This window comes from Polistes canadensis, unplaced genomic scaffold (genome assembly GCF_001313835.1).
Source record: "Polistes canadensis isolate GaletaPanama2010 unplaced genomic scaffold, ASM131383v1 scaffold_30, whole genome shotgun sequence".
NCBI classification, from domain to species: Eukaryota; Metazoa; Arthropoda; class Insecta; order Hymenoptera; family Vespidae; genus Polistes; species Polistes canadensis.
Window position 1 is genome coordinate 49,867 of NW_014569577.1, and position 15,766 is coordinate 65,632.

At 27.9% G+C, this 15,766-nt stretch overlaps 1 protein-coding gene across 1 annotated transcript in view; it reads left to right on the forward strand.

The window, feature by feature from the left end:
* LOC106784073 (A disintegrin and metalloproteinase with thrombospondin motifs 9) overlaps positions 1 to 15,766 on the forward strand; it is a gene marked incomplete at its 5' end in the record, with an annotated part of 57,430 nt that overhangs the window by 29,963 nt on the left and 11,701 nt on the right. The window contains 2 exons of the mRNA XM_014743191.1: positions 9,220 to 9,493; positions 10,469 to 10,676. Of these exons, the coding sequence (XP_014598677.1) occupies positions 9,220 to 9,493; positions 10,469 to 10,676 (482 nt within the window). The remainder of the gene's footprint in view (positions 1 to 9,219; positions 9,494 to 10,468; positions 10,677 to 15,766) is intronic.

Consider the following 15,766-nt stretch of genomic DNA (forward strand, 5'->3'; position numbering starts at 1 on the left):
AAAGAAAAGAAATAAAAATGAAAAATAAAAACAATGAAAGTCGTCGTTTCGATGATGTTGATGATCCTGATCCTGAAGGAAGAATAATAAGAATAATAATAAGAAGAAAGCATATAAGGATGCAAATAAGGATGCATAAGGCCGGAAAATCGCAGCTTTGGAGATCGTCGAACCATGCTCGTTTCGTTCCCCTCCCCCTCCGCCCCTCCTCCACCTCCACCTTGTACAGCACCCCTCCCTGTCTCTTCTCCTCCTACTTCTTCCACCTTTCTTCGAGGAATCAGCCCTCCGGCATGGTAAACCTGTTAAGCTTCAGATGAGCCCGCAATCAGGCACGAATTTCGAAGGAACGAGGAACATTCTCTTTCCTTTTCTTTTTTTTTTTCTTTTCTTTTCTTTTTCTTTCTTTCTTTCTTTCTTTCTTTCTTAGTCACTTGTGTGTATCATCCTACGAAGAAAACTACCGTGTCCGTTCGTAACACACTCTCTATCTCTATCTCTTTCTTTTTCTCTTTCTTTCTTTCTCATGGTATTGGAATTCTACATGGGGAAACCGAATTCCTAATCCGTTTGGTTTCGATGATTAACATCGTAATTAAAGTACGTTACTCTCTTGTTCCGTCTAATGAGGATTGTTTATCATATATGATACATCGTTATCATGTGTAATTTCTATATTGATTTTTTGTTTTTTTTTTGTTTTTCGTTTAAATACAACGTCTTAGATAATCTTAATAAAAAAAGAATAAATAATAAGAGTTAGGATTGTAGATAAATAATATATATATATAGAATATTAATAATATTTTATGAATAATATTATTTTTATTAATTTATTATTTATTATTTATATATATGTATATTTTACATATTTATTGTTTTTATTATTTTTATATTTTATATTTATATTATTTATTATTTATAATAATATATATATATATTAAAGAGAGAATAATATATAATAAATAAATGGGAAGAAAAATATGTATGTAACAAAGGTAAAATGGGAGGGAAAAAAAAAACTATAATGGAGTACATAAAAGCGATTACGAGAATGTAATTACACAGCCTCCGGGATCTCTTTCTCTGTTCTTTCTTTACTCGTTCGAATTTCAATCGTTATTAACCTCCTCGATGGTATTATCGGACTACGTGATCGCAAACATGCTACGTACATACAAATCGAGCTGAAGTGGGAGGTGGAATATAGAAAAGAAAAAAAAAAGAAAAGAGAAAAAAAGATAGGCCGCCCTTGTTAAGGGCCCACCCTCGATGATAAAAAGTGACCCCCACCCACCCCATTGCCATACCTTTCCATAAAATCTCTTTGATCTTCTCTTTCGTAATCTTAATTTTCAACGTGGGTGCTGTCTTTGAATTTCTATGGGGGTTCGGGGAGGGGGAAGTACATTACCGAACAGGATTTCATTAACCCCAGGATGCGATGTATTTTATATTTATATTTTGAGATATACCACAACATCGTAACATTTAAATTGTTATAAGATTTTAGTAAATTTTACCTTTTGAAATGTGTTAGATAAAAATTAATTTTTCTTTTTATTAAATAATTACGCGCAATTGTGTTTTTGTATAAACATGCATTTCTTCCTATGATTTAAAAATATCCACCAATATTCCTATAAATAACGACCAAAAAAATTAAAGAAATATTATATTAAGGTATGAAAAAAAAAAAAGAAAAAGAAGAACAAAAAAAAAGATAACAATGTCTGAGGTACGTATATTTAAGCGAATAATACGATCGAGATAAATATAATATCAAAGATAAATGATCGATCGATCTATCGATCGATCGATCGAAGTTTGCAGACCGCACGGCGCCCGAGTAAGTTTGCGCTCGCGCGCACCAACACGTATATGAAACGTTTATCGATGAGAATAATGAGATCCTCATGTATGTATGTCTGTGTGTGTGTTTGTAAGCAAGAGATCGATCGATCGATATGTAAAAGTCATTGACTCGGTTTGATCGGCCCAGAATAACGGACGCTGTAATCGAGATCGAACTCACGCCACCATAATCCTATCTTCTTTCTCACATACACACATACACGTACACATATACACATATTTATATAAATATGTATATGGATTAGTACGGGCACATAAACATTTGAGATTTGTTCTGTCGTCTACTTCTTTATTTCTGTGAGAAGACTGACTCTGCGTTTGCAAAGATTGATCAAGAGCAAGCAATGGCCTGTTATTACAGGTTATGTTCGAAATGACAGACATTACTCGATCTCTTTCGATTATTATCGAAACGGTTTTGAAATAATCGATTAGCGTAGATAGTTTTTTTTTTTATATTATAAAAATAAATCCACTTTTGTGTTTATCCCTTGGTCACGCTATTAAAACTTGAAAACGAATTTACCGATTTCATTCATCATTTTTTATATTTTTTTTTTTTATGTTTCCTATAATATCTTGTAAAAGGTTTTATTACGAAATATTTCAAGAAATGTGTTTTGTTCAAATCAATATATGAGCCGTTTATTTTGAAAGTGGCATAAGTCACCTTTTTTTTTTTTCTTGAAAATGAAAAGATACCATTCAATTTTAATTAGTGTTGCCATTAATTCGATTTTTTTGAAAGAGTGACCTATGCCACTTTCAAAATAAACGGCTCATATTATTAGCGAATAAAAGAAATTGGATAACAATCGATTATGAAAGTGGGTGTAACTATAATATTATAATGTAATCGTTTATAAATTATATAATTCACAGGAATAATTTTTATTGTTAGTTGTTTTTTTTTGGTTTCTACAAAAAGAAAAATTCACATACGTAATATAAAAGTTGTAAAGCCGAAAATTATATGTAATTATATTGAAGAGTATAATATCGTTTGCAAATATTTTAAATTATCATACGTAATAAAAAAGGTAAATAAAAATTTGCTTCAAGTTAATTAAGAGAAATCGAACATAATTGATCTTAACTCTCACTGAAAAGTTTTCAAATCTTCCGCCTGTTTTCCGGCTCGATTCGAGTATCCAATGATAATAATCATTGGAAAGTTATCTATCTTACCTTGTAATTTTCTTTCAGTGAAAGTTTCTTTTAGATATTTTTTATATTTATCAATATAAATCGATATTTTTGTTAGAAATAAATCAAATCTCTTTTGACACATATAATACTTAAATATTTTATGTATTATATAAAATAACTATCTCTTTTTATGTAATTATTATATAAAAAAATAAAAAAAGACATTTCGATAAGAAATCCATACCCAACACAAAATAACGTACCATAATAACTCATAAATAAATAACAAAATAATGTATTAATAATATAATTTAACGATATAATAAAAATAAATTTTTTTACAACAGTACTTATAGTTACATCAAATTTAATAAAAATATAACGATTTATATTTCTAATAGAAAATTAATAAAATATATATAAATTTAATAAATTAAAAAAAATTTATATATCTGAGTATTGAAAAAGGTGATTACATTTTTTGCAATAATAATAATATCAATTGGAAAATTAAATACTCCTAAAAGATATTTCTTTTTATTTAAGTATTTTCAAACAGCGTTATTACAAAAAAATATTGATCGTTCTAAATTGACAACACACATACACACACACACATATATATAAAATACACGTATATGTTTTATAAAATGGCGCGTATAAATTATTCGTAATATTTTTTTGTGCTTTTTTTTTACTGATAAAAATCGAAGAATAAAGAATAACAATCAAAGAGAGGAAAGGAGAAATTCTCAAAAATATACGCAGGCGCGTTTGTAAAAAAAAAAAAGTAAAAAAGAAAAAGAGAATATATTATATGGTGTATACCCAAAGATAAATTCTGATGAGATTGGTTTTGAAAATTATTCGATAAATCGCTTGACGCCCGTATGTATATAAGAATGTTTCTTTCTTAAATCTCTCATGTTAGGAAAGGGGAATTTGTGTTCTCGCTAGAGCAGCATGCTTTACCTCCGACCCTTGAGTTCGCTTTCTCGTTGGAATTCCATAATCTTTTCGATCGGTTATCCGACGCTCACGAACTTCTCTCTCTCGTGCCACGTTCTCTCCGATTTTTTATAGTAGAATTACGTTCTAAGAGAGATCTCATAGAAAAACAGATAAAAATGGAAGAAGAAGAAGAAAAAGAAGAAGTAGGGGGTGTATCGGTGGAGGTGGGGGTGGGGTTGGGTCGATTCTATCAGATACGTTGTATATATATTTATAATCGTGAATTAAAAATAAAATTTCGAACGATGGGAAGAAAAGATTTGCAGATTTCAATGTTGTTTCTTTTTTTTTTCATTTATCACGATTTATTGCCAATTATTTTTCGACAATTGAAAGTATTTTTTTCCGTTTCTCACTCTACTCCTAAATAATACTTTAAAATAATTATTTTTAAAACTGCGTATTTAATTTGTGTAAAATTGTACGCAAATGCGTAAATTATTTTCTATTATATAATCAGGTTTTTATTGCACAACTTACAAAGTTTTTAACAATGTCTTATCATTATTTCACTTATATTTATCTCACATTTTTGAATTATTTTCTATTATTTTTCTATATATACCTATATATCTCATTAATTATATAAATATAAAATTTGTCGTTCAATCGATTAAATATAATTTTCTTATTTGTCATCAGACTCGTTCCTTAAAAAAAATTAGATCATTATTTAAAATTCAAACACATATACACGTGTTTGATGCGTTTAATAATGTTTTTTTTTCTTTTTATTATGAACGTATATCGATATTTTTTTTTTAAATTTCCTTTTACTTTATTTTTAGTTTTTTTTTTTGTGTATAAAACCAGGGATAATCTCCAACGGTACGAAAATTTGTGTTTGAAAGCAATTGATATTAATTTATTTTTTAATAATCAATGTTTTATATATGAATGATAAACACATCAAAGTATCTTTTGATGATCATCGTTTAATTTATATGATACTTTATTTCTCGATCAGATTTGATAGAAGTAAGTATTAAGAGTATTATAAATTTAGTTGGCAGAGAGAGAGAGAAAGAAAACTAACATAAGCGTTTTCTCGATGATGATGATGATGATGATGATGATGATGGCGATGCGTGAAAGATATCCTGAAAATATATCTTAAAGGCGTCTTTGTTTGCCCTGTAACCGGAATAGACACGCATCTTTCACCTTGACACGAAAGAAGTTTATATAAATGTGTGTCGAGAAACCTTTTTTTCTTTTTTTTTTTAAATGCCATTTCAAAAAAATTAATTCCAACTTTTAAATTCGTTTAAATCTTATAATAGAGATATAATTATATGATTGTAAGATTTTAATTTCAACAATAAAAAATTAATGTTCGTACACATTTGTTAATTCATATAATTAAACGTATAAATAAATATACGTGTAAACGTGTATTTGTGTATTATACGTATGCATGAATATATATTTTAATATAGGAACATATATGTATGGATGTATGTTTGCATATATTCCTGAAATTAAACATTTACGTATTACTTATAAATATATAAATATATTTTTGTGATATTAAAGTGAACGAGTCATGCCAATTTGTTTATAATAATAAAAAATAAAATCGTTCATTTCTGCAATAAAATGCATATCAATTTTGATAATTCATTCGAATAATTTCAAAAATGAAATTTTTGCGTATAAGAATTAAGAAAGTGTTCGTGCATTACAATAAAATATCAATTATATCACTCATTATAAAATATACAATATTCACATTGATAATTTGTATAATAATAAATTCGTGTAATTAAATTTGTCTTTTACGTATGCGTATGTACGTGCGATGAATATATGCAATGGTATAAAAAAAAAAGGGAGAAAAAGAAAAAGTACGAACGAAGTAGAATAAGAATAAAAAAATCAAGAAAAATAGAAAGAACGAAAATACTTGAGGAGAGTGAATCTTTTTTTCTTTTTTTTTTTTTTTTTCACAAGCATCCATCATATCGGGGACCACTTTCGCAGCTCGTAGATTAGAAAAGAGTATAATTTTCTTCTCCACGTTAGGAGCCCCGAAGGCGCCAGTAGGCGTCAATAATATCGACGAGCCTGTTTGTCTGCCACTGTCTAGATACTTATAAAACCTTTTTGAATCAATCTTTCTTTCTTTCATTTCTTATAATTCTTTTTCTTCTTTTTCTTTTTCTTTTTTTTTCCTACGTGTATATAATATATAGACATTTAATCGTATATAATTCTAGAAATATAAATAATCGGAAAATTATTTAAACCCCACCACCCATACAAATTCCATTTGTAATCTGATCGATGAAATCAATTTTTCTTTTTCTCGGACCCAATGATTAAACCAGAAGAATTATTTAACCTCCGCCAACAAATTCCATCATCTATCTGATCTCTACGAAATCGCAAATTGTTTTTTTCTTTTTTTTCTTCGATCAAATGATCAAACGCGAAAGTTATTTTACTACCTCCCACCCCTTCGTCAATGAACAAATTGCATTACGAATCATTGGTATTTATTATTTCTTTTTTTTTTCCTATCTTCAAACGAAATGATCAATAGGAAAATTATTTTATCCTCGTTTTAACAAACAAATTATACTATTACCAATCGTCATCATCAATGATTCCGTTTAATAAAATTGATTTCTCGTGTATCGAGTATAATATATATATATTGTAAAATTATTTTACCCCCACCATTAACCAGATTACCAATAAAATTCAATGAAATATCTTACTCTTCCATAAACCATAAATCTTTGTCGCAATTCCTTCAAAACAATTTCTTTACTTGGAATTCTAATAAAAACTGTATGAAACTTTAAATTCCAATGAGAAAAAAAAAAATATATTAATAATAATAATAATATATTATTTTTATATCTTTCTTTTTTTTTTTTTTTTATTATCGTTATATTATTTCGTTAGAAAATCGTTCGATCAATCGATCGATAGATCAATTATTTCCTCAGATCGTTAATTTTCTATCTCAAAGATGCATCGACACTTCTGTCACTTATAATGTAACAAACTTATCTATACGTATGTATATATACATATATGTGTGTGTGTATGTGTGTGTGTACTTATGTACGTTGAATCAATCGATATGATGTGGGTTAATCGATTTCATGAAAGAATTTGCGCAATCGTTGCGGATCGTCGGACAAGTTATCGAAAGAGAGCGGAAGATCGATCTCGCGTGCAGTCAGGGTCGTATTCGTATTTTTCAAGGCCTTAATCCTATGCAACATATCATTTCTAAACAGATATATTTTATTTTTCATTCGAATTTGTTTTTTTTCCTTCTTTTTTTAAATTTGTCGAGAAAACAAACGTCGATATTGAAACACACATTTGATCGTTAATTTTATGTAAGTAAAATAGCAATATTACATAACTCTCTCGTGTTTCTGTTATATGTATATATACACGTTTTATACGAATTGAATAAAAATATTATATAGAATTTTGTTTTTGTTTTTTTTTTTTTTTTAAATTGAAACTTAAGTAATGAAAATTATTGAAAGATTGTTACTTTTTTATAAGTCAATTAATTGTTTATCTCGTCCAAAAATAAAATTATTAATAAATGTGTCTCAGAAAGTCATAATAAAAAATTTTCAGTTGCTGAAGTAGTCCCGATAAAGAAACGAAACGTTCAATGAGATCAAAACAAACGTTCTAAACAAAATTTTTAACCTGTCCAATTTCCCTAAGACACATTCATTAATAATTTTATTTTTTTTTTTTATGATTTGCTTGTAACAAATGTACAGTTATATAAATATATATATATTACGTATGCATTATAAATAAAATGATAAAAAGAAAAGTAATTGAATTTTTATACGAAATATTAATTATTACAAAATTTATTTTCACAACTCCTCTATATTTTTTATATTGATACTTATACTTATCATTGTAATGCATCACGTTAACGTTAATGTATCACCACCTCAGTAAAAAATTACTTATAATTCTTACAGCAAATTCATTGTATTTTCTTCTATTAATAATCAAAAAAATATATATATATATAAGAGGACCATATGCTCGAAAATGTGGTATCCCCCCGCTCCCCCGCCCACCACGAAGAGTAATCATGCATCTTATGGTTTGTTCTTACGGCCCTGTTTTACTGCGTGCTCGCATATCAGAAAATTCGAAACGAAAAGCACTCTGACGCAATGATATATTATCTATACAAGTCCTTTAACAGTTTTCTCTTCTAATAATAAATAATATCGAAATAGAAACGATGCATATTAATCGATCGGACAACTCGATCAATCGATCGGTGCAAAATCACGCGTCTACAACGAACACGTATCTTATGGTTCTTTTTTCTTCCTTTTTCTTTCTTTTTTTTCGGGGAGGGTTCTTTTTTATTTCTTTTGTTTCTTTTCTTTTTATTATTATTATTTTTTTGTTTTGTTTTTAATTCTTCATATTATACCAGTTAAATACGTTGATCGACAACCGTATTAAAACTTTGCAATTATGTCAACGCGTAGTTAATCGTTGATCGATCTATCGATTTGATTAAAGTTTTGTTGAAATTTCATTTCATAATATTTCTATGCGTGTGTGTTTTAAAAACACTTTTATACGCGTAAGATACGTATGCGAGTGTGTAGGTAAGCAATTAAGTAAATAAATTTGCGTGTGCTTGTATTATTTCTATTCAAAAGATTTCTAAAAAAATGTTTTTTTATTTATCCAACTAGAATTATTTCATTTTAGAGTTTCACGTATTTTTATCGCAAATTTTTATTCCTTCTTATTGTTAATTATATTGTCATGATCATAAATAGAATGAACCCAAATATTCAGGTTTTTCATCGAACAGATATTTGGTGTGCGTTGACAAACGATCATGCGAATCTTGACATTGTTCAATTTCAAATTTTCACGATAATATACAGATATACAGGTAACACGGTAGATAGGTTCTTATTATTATACGAGACTCACATTTAATTATTTTAATATAATTTAATTTGTAAACATGTTAAACACGAATCATGTTAAATCAGTATTGTCAAAAAATGTTTCACAAAGATTTGTCGGCAATTTTTTTATACTGTTATAAAATACCGTGTTGTAAAAAGGTTATCAACCAGTATACTAAAACATACAATTTCTCTTCATTTTCTTATTTATAATATGATTTGTTATATTAATAATTTACAGATTACAATACAGATGAGGAGGCACCAATTTTATTAAGGGACGACAATTCAGGAGAAAAGATTTACGTTGGTGATCGTCCAAGAGAACGTAGATCGTTAACGGTGAAAACGTCGATGGATTATTTTAAAGAGGATTACGATGGTGATGGTGGTGGTGGTGGTGGTGATGGTGTTAGTAGGAGTAGGAAGATCAGGAGAGAGGAAAATTACGCGGAAGAGGAATTCACGCAATTCGTCGGTCACAGGGAACATCGTAATTCTCTTCGGGACAGCCGGTATGTATCATATTTTTATTATTTTTATTATTTTTCTTTTTCTTCTTCTTATTATTATTATTTAAATTTTATTTTCATAATTTCTTACTTAATCGTTACATAATATTCTCCAGATATCCATATATAAATTTATATTCTAAGGAGATAATGTTTGAAGTATGAAAATTGAGATTTGATATCAAAGTAAAATATTAGAAAAAAAAAAAAGAAGGATTTTTTTCTTTATTAAATTTCATTTTAATACCTTTCTATAATACTGTAAAATATGTGTTTGTTTTCTCTTTTTTTTTTCGTTTTAAGGTTTATCTAAATTATACAATTTAATACCAATTTATATTTATACATATATATAAAATTATACATGCATAAATATATATTTTATATAATATAGGTATAATTTCATTACAATATATCAATTTGATTAAAAATTTTAACATATATACATATACATATATATAGATATATATATATATATACGTACTTTCTTTTAAATAAATTGTATTGTATGAATACGTTTCTATATCCGTAAGATTAGAAAATAGGTTATAAGAAAAAAATCAATCCTTTATGGGTTTAGATAAATGTATACAAAGATATAGATAGATAGATAGATAGATACATATACAGTTCGTTACGTTTCATTCACGGTCTGGAGAATTGTGTAACGTATAAATATGCGTATAGCATGAAGCCGATACAAGATACCAGCAAAACGCAACACGCTATCTTGCATCATAAAGCATGCATACATTTGGAGGGTTAACATTCCTAGGATAGAATTTTCTATCTTTTTTTTCTTTTTAATATAAATTTATTTCATTTTCTTGTGCTTTTTTTTTTTATCTTTTCTTTTCTTTTTTCATTTCTAAAAACAACCTATTCACCTTTTCCCTCTCTCTATCTTTTCATCTATCTATCTATCTATTTATCTATTTATCTATCTCTCTCTCTGGAAATTGTGATATCGTGCCTTAGGTATTACTCCGTCGAGCGCAGACGAAATTATCCTAAGGAGGGATATCTCCAGGACTCGGAAATGGAATCTGATCCTTTCGTGGCTTGGAGACCGCAACGTGCATTACCGCGAGAATATTTTATCGAGATTATGGTAGTAGCGGATGAGAAGATGGCCGAGTATCACGGCGAGAATCTGGATAGTTACATTTTAGTATTGATGAGCACGGTAAGATTATCTTACAAGTTACTTTCTTATCTTATTATTTTCCTACTCTTTTTTTTCTTTTTTCTTTTTTTACAAAAAAAAAAATACAAAAGAATAAGAACAAAAATTTGTATTTACCATTTGTATATATATCTCATGAGTGTGTATGTGTGTGTGTATGTGTGTGTGTGTGCGTGAGAGAGAAAGAAAGATACAAAAATCAATATTTAATGCGTAATCTATCTTACGTATAAAAATGAAAAATAAATATTCACAATATTCTGACTTCCCTATATCTTATACGATAAATAGTTATATAAATTCAATAGATGAACAGAAAAAGATAAAAAGTCATATATATATATATATATACATACATATCAGTATTATTACTTTTATATACGTGTGAGAAAGAAAGATAAACGCTCAATATTTTGACTCATCTATCTTATATGTTTGATATATACAATAGATAAAAAAAAAAAAAAAAAAGGAAGAAGAACAAGAAAATAGATAGAAATAAATATTTGACGTTGGTCTCTCTTCTCACCTAAATATATATATATATTGCTCAAATATAAAAGTAAGAAGAAAAAGAAGATGATATCCTTGAAAAACAAAACGTCAAGCATAAAGAAGGACCATCGATCTTGTAAATCCGTAGACGTTATGTCGCATTCGTTAAATATTATGCAAATATGTAGACCTGTAGTCTCTCGACACCCACTGTCCTCCACCCCCCTCCCAAAGTCTAGCATATATATATATATTTGTTCCTAAATAATCTCACATTCTCAGTTGTGGTTAAGGTAAGAACCCGGTGAAGAACTTTCGACCATTAGTCATCTTGTATCAAGACAACCGTATATAAACGTGTAAACCTCCTAACCATGTACCAACTTCCGTCAGTGAAATTTGATTATTTGTAAAAGTAAGTAGCTACTTTACTCAACTAGTCATTCTATAGAGAGTCAACAGAAAGATAGATAGATAGGTAAATAGATAGATAGATAGATAGATGGATAGATAGATAGATAGATAGTTAGTTAGTTAGAGAAAGAAAGAGATAAGAAAGAGAGAGAAATATAAGAGAAAAGAAACTTTGATTTATATGCTGGAATATGTAATGGGAGTTTGTCGTTGATTCAACTACTATAATTCATATTATTTTATCTTCTCAGATTAACAGGTGCTTCTTATTTTTTATTTTTCTTTTTTTTTTTTCGACTTCTCTATATCTATCCTTCTCTCTTTCTTGTATTTCTTGTCTTTCACATACACAGACGTATACACACACACACACATAACACACATTTATATTAATCTTTCTCGTGGGAACCAATAAAAAAGAATAATATCAATGGAGAGAAAGCCATTAACGAATCTAGTCGTCCGTATAATAAGCTTCCTCTCTCTTTCTTTCTTTCTTTCTTTCTCTCCCTTTCTCATTCTTTCTCTGACTCTCTCTTTTTTTCTTTTCTTTTTTTATTCGTCGGTAAGAAAGATTAATGGAAATCGATAAAAGGGACTTATGAATTTAAAGGGACTACCATATCGAAAGGTTTTATCGAAGAAATTATTAATAAATAAAGAGAGAGAGAGAGAGAGAGAGAGAGAGAAAGAGAGAGAAAAGGAATGCACTGGAGATGCATCGGCAACGAAAAATCAAATATAAAAATGAATTTCGATATGATCTGTTTGTTGCTAGTGATAAAAAACTTTTGTACTACCAACTTGTATAAAAGTATAATATAAGTACTTATATACATATACATATGTATGTACTTACCTACCTCAGTGTTTTATAAATTATTAACATTTTTCTCTCTTTTTTTTTCTTTTTTTTTCTTTTTTCTTGTATCTTTTCTCATTCGAACGAATGGAAATATATTCATGTATAATAAAATATAAATCGAGTATTGAATCATATTAAGAGAGAAAGAGAGATAGAGAGAGAGGAATTAAAGATATTTAAATTAAAAAAGAAAAAATATTAGAAAAATTTTTCTAAGATTTTGATAAGATTTTAATGATACTCAATAATATATGGGTTATCCTGTAAATGACGATTTGAATTTTTCATTTTTTTCTTCTTCTTCTTCTTCTTCTTATATAACACACAATTTGTAATATGTTTCTCTTGTTTTTTTTTTTTATAATCATTTTTTAATTTCTAGTACAAGGGAATTTATAATACCTTCTTACGATGTTTTTTGCAATTCTCTCTTTTTTTTTTCTTTTTGTAATTTTTTCATTCTTCTTGTTTTCTCGTTAGAAGCACGCAAAGATGAAGACATATGTATATATATATGTATATACATATATACGCACGTGACGATTAAAAAATTCTTTTGTACGTCGCGTGCCATATTTCATCAAGATCTTTCTCATGTCTTATATCATTTGAAAGAGAAAAATAAAAAGAGTAAAGATCGAAAAGAAGAAAAAAGAAAAGTAAAGAAAAGAAAAGTAAAGAAAAAATAAAAAAAAAAATAAATTATTTATATATATATTAAAGAGAGAAAGATCATAATGCTCGTTTTGAGAAAAGAAAAAATTATCTTGGTAAAATTATCTCTAATTTATATATATACGAATATTCTATTAACCGAAATAATTGATAGATAAATCTCGTTCACGTTGAATTTAAATGATAGTAAATGACACGGATAGGACGATGCAAATGTATTCAACTCTTCTCTCTTCTACTCTCTTTTCTATATTATATTATCAGCAATTAGAAAATGAACAAAAATAAATAATATTGAAAATAAAAAATGACAAAATAATTGAGAAGATTTTATCAGCGATTAAAATGAAAAATAAAAAATAATGAAACAAATGACGGACCAATTAAGAAGATTTATCGTCAAATAAATAAATAATTAAATAAATAAATAAATAAAGATAGAGAAAAAACTAATCGGAAGATATTCTTATCATATTTTTTTATCTTGTCACAGGTAAAACGAATAACCCCCGTTGTTTGTTTTTTTCTTTTTCTTTTCAATTTTTTTTTAAACTTATTATTATTATTATCATTATCGTATACTACATTAACTATCGTATCCTAGGCGCCGCTTTCAAAAGTAGAGTAACAGGCGTGACTTGTGTCGACTATGGAAAAATTACGTGTACGTTGGATCGGTCGTATAAGATAAACCTACTTACTACTTACTTGGCTTTCGATACATCCTACGCGTGATCTAGTTTGTACAAAACGATTAGGTTAAACTCCGATCATTGTGTATTTTCTATCGTCTAATAATTATATAATAAAAAAAGAGAAAAAAAAAAAAAAGAGAAACAAACAAACAAACAAACAACGCGAAACTATTTATTGTCTCATCAAAAAAAATTGTATTATAATAACAAAAATATAATATATCATATACTTATAATAATTATAAAATCAATTGATAACAGTACGAACGATTAGACTAATACGTATCGTTAATTATAATTTTTGTCATGTAATAGTAGCAATAACATTTTATTTCAAAAAAAAAATAAAGATAAAATATAACGACGTTTCCTGTCTAATAAAAATTATCAACTATATATATATAAAATTAAAATAACTATAAACTGAATTGGTGAAAGTTTCTACGACGATGATTTATAGTCTTTCGATACAAATTTATACTTTCCAACTGCTGTAACAAGGGGACACATATATACACATGCATACGTTGTGTTATCTCTTTCTCTCTCTCTCTCTCTCTCTTTCTATCTTTTTTCTTTTCTATCTTTGTTTCTCTTTCTATGCTATCGTGTTTTATTTGCGATGGTACATCAAGGTAGTTACCGGCAGATAGATAGTATTACACAGGTGTAAGAACACCGATAACAATACCATCCCACACGACTCGCGAGTAAATACACCTCTTACGTAAAAACAGTAGTAACCCCATCATCATAATTTAGTATAGTTCTTTTTTCTCACTTTTCTCCTTTTTTTTTTTTTATCGCACTTTCATTTTTAGGACGAAGGAAAATCATTATTTGTCCTTCTTTTTTGTTTTTATTTTTATTTTTTTTTTCTTATCATAGAAAACACATCCTCGTATGAATAAAAAAATTAAAATTTATTATCTCAACGTAGAAATATTTAATAACCGTAGGTATAATCATCTCCCCCCCCCTGTAACCCCCATTTACTTTTCGCCATTTCATTTTTTCTCTTTCCTTTGTTCGTTAAATAATTTTGTAGTGTTTCTTCGTTTTTTTTTCTTTCTTTCTTTCTTTTCTTATTATTTATTTTTTTATCATTAGGAAAAAAATGTATACGATTATTAAACTAATTTAATCTAATTTAAAAAAAAAACAAAGAGAGCAATATTTTCTAACAAAAAATATTTCCCCATTTTTTTTTCTCCTCTAAACCACCTCCACCCTCCCGCTCTTCTTATTTTTTTTTTTTTTTATTTATGTTTAAATATATTGATACAAATACAATTGTGTTTTTTTTTCTCTTTAAAGTACGAATAACAACAAATAATAAAATTCGTGTTTTTAAAATGTTTTAACAACCAACAATATGGATGTAATATAAAAGAAAAACTTTTCGTTGATACATATTTTAAAAACGAATGAAAACGAACGAAACGATGGGGTAGGGGAGAGTGGGGAACTAGGGGAGGTGAAAGGTAGGGACACATTGATTGGATTTGGATTTGGATTTGATTGAAGAAGAAGAAGAAGTCGAGTTTGTATCGATGTTAATATAAACGGTTAAGAAAGAAGATTGAATCATCCAAGACGGGGCGTGGGCTTGCAGATGCTTATTAGTCGTCGTCGTTGTCGTTGTCGTCGTCGTGAAAGCGAAGCTTGACTTGAATTCGTGGGATGTTGTATTCGTTGCATCCTGATCTCTCTAAAGAGGTGCGGTTTCGCGTGGTCTCGCGTGGGATATTATTATTTGTACACACACAAATCCACACACACGTACACAAACACACATATATATTTAACGATATTACAAACGATGATAATAATTGCAACGACAGTATCTGTCATAATTATTCATTTCTTTTAAAATATACATTATATAAAATAATAAAATAATAAAATAAATAAATATAAAAAATAATAAACGTGCATGAACTTTT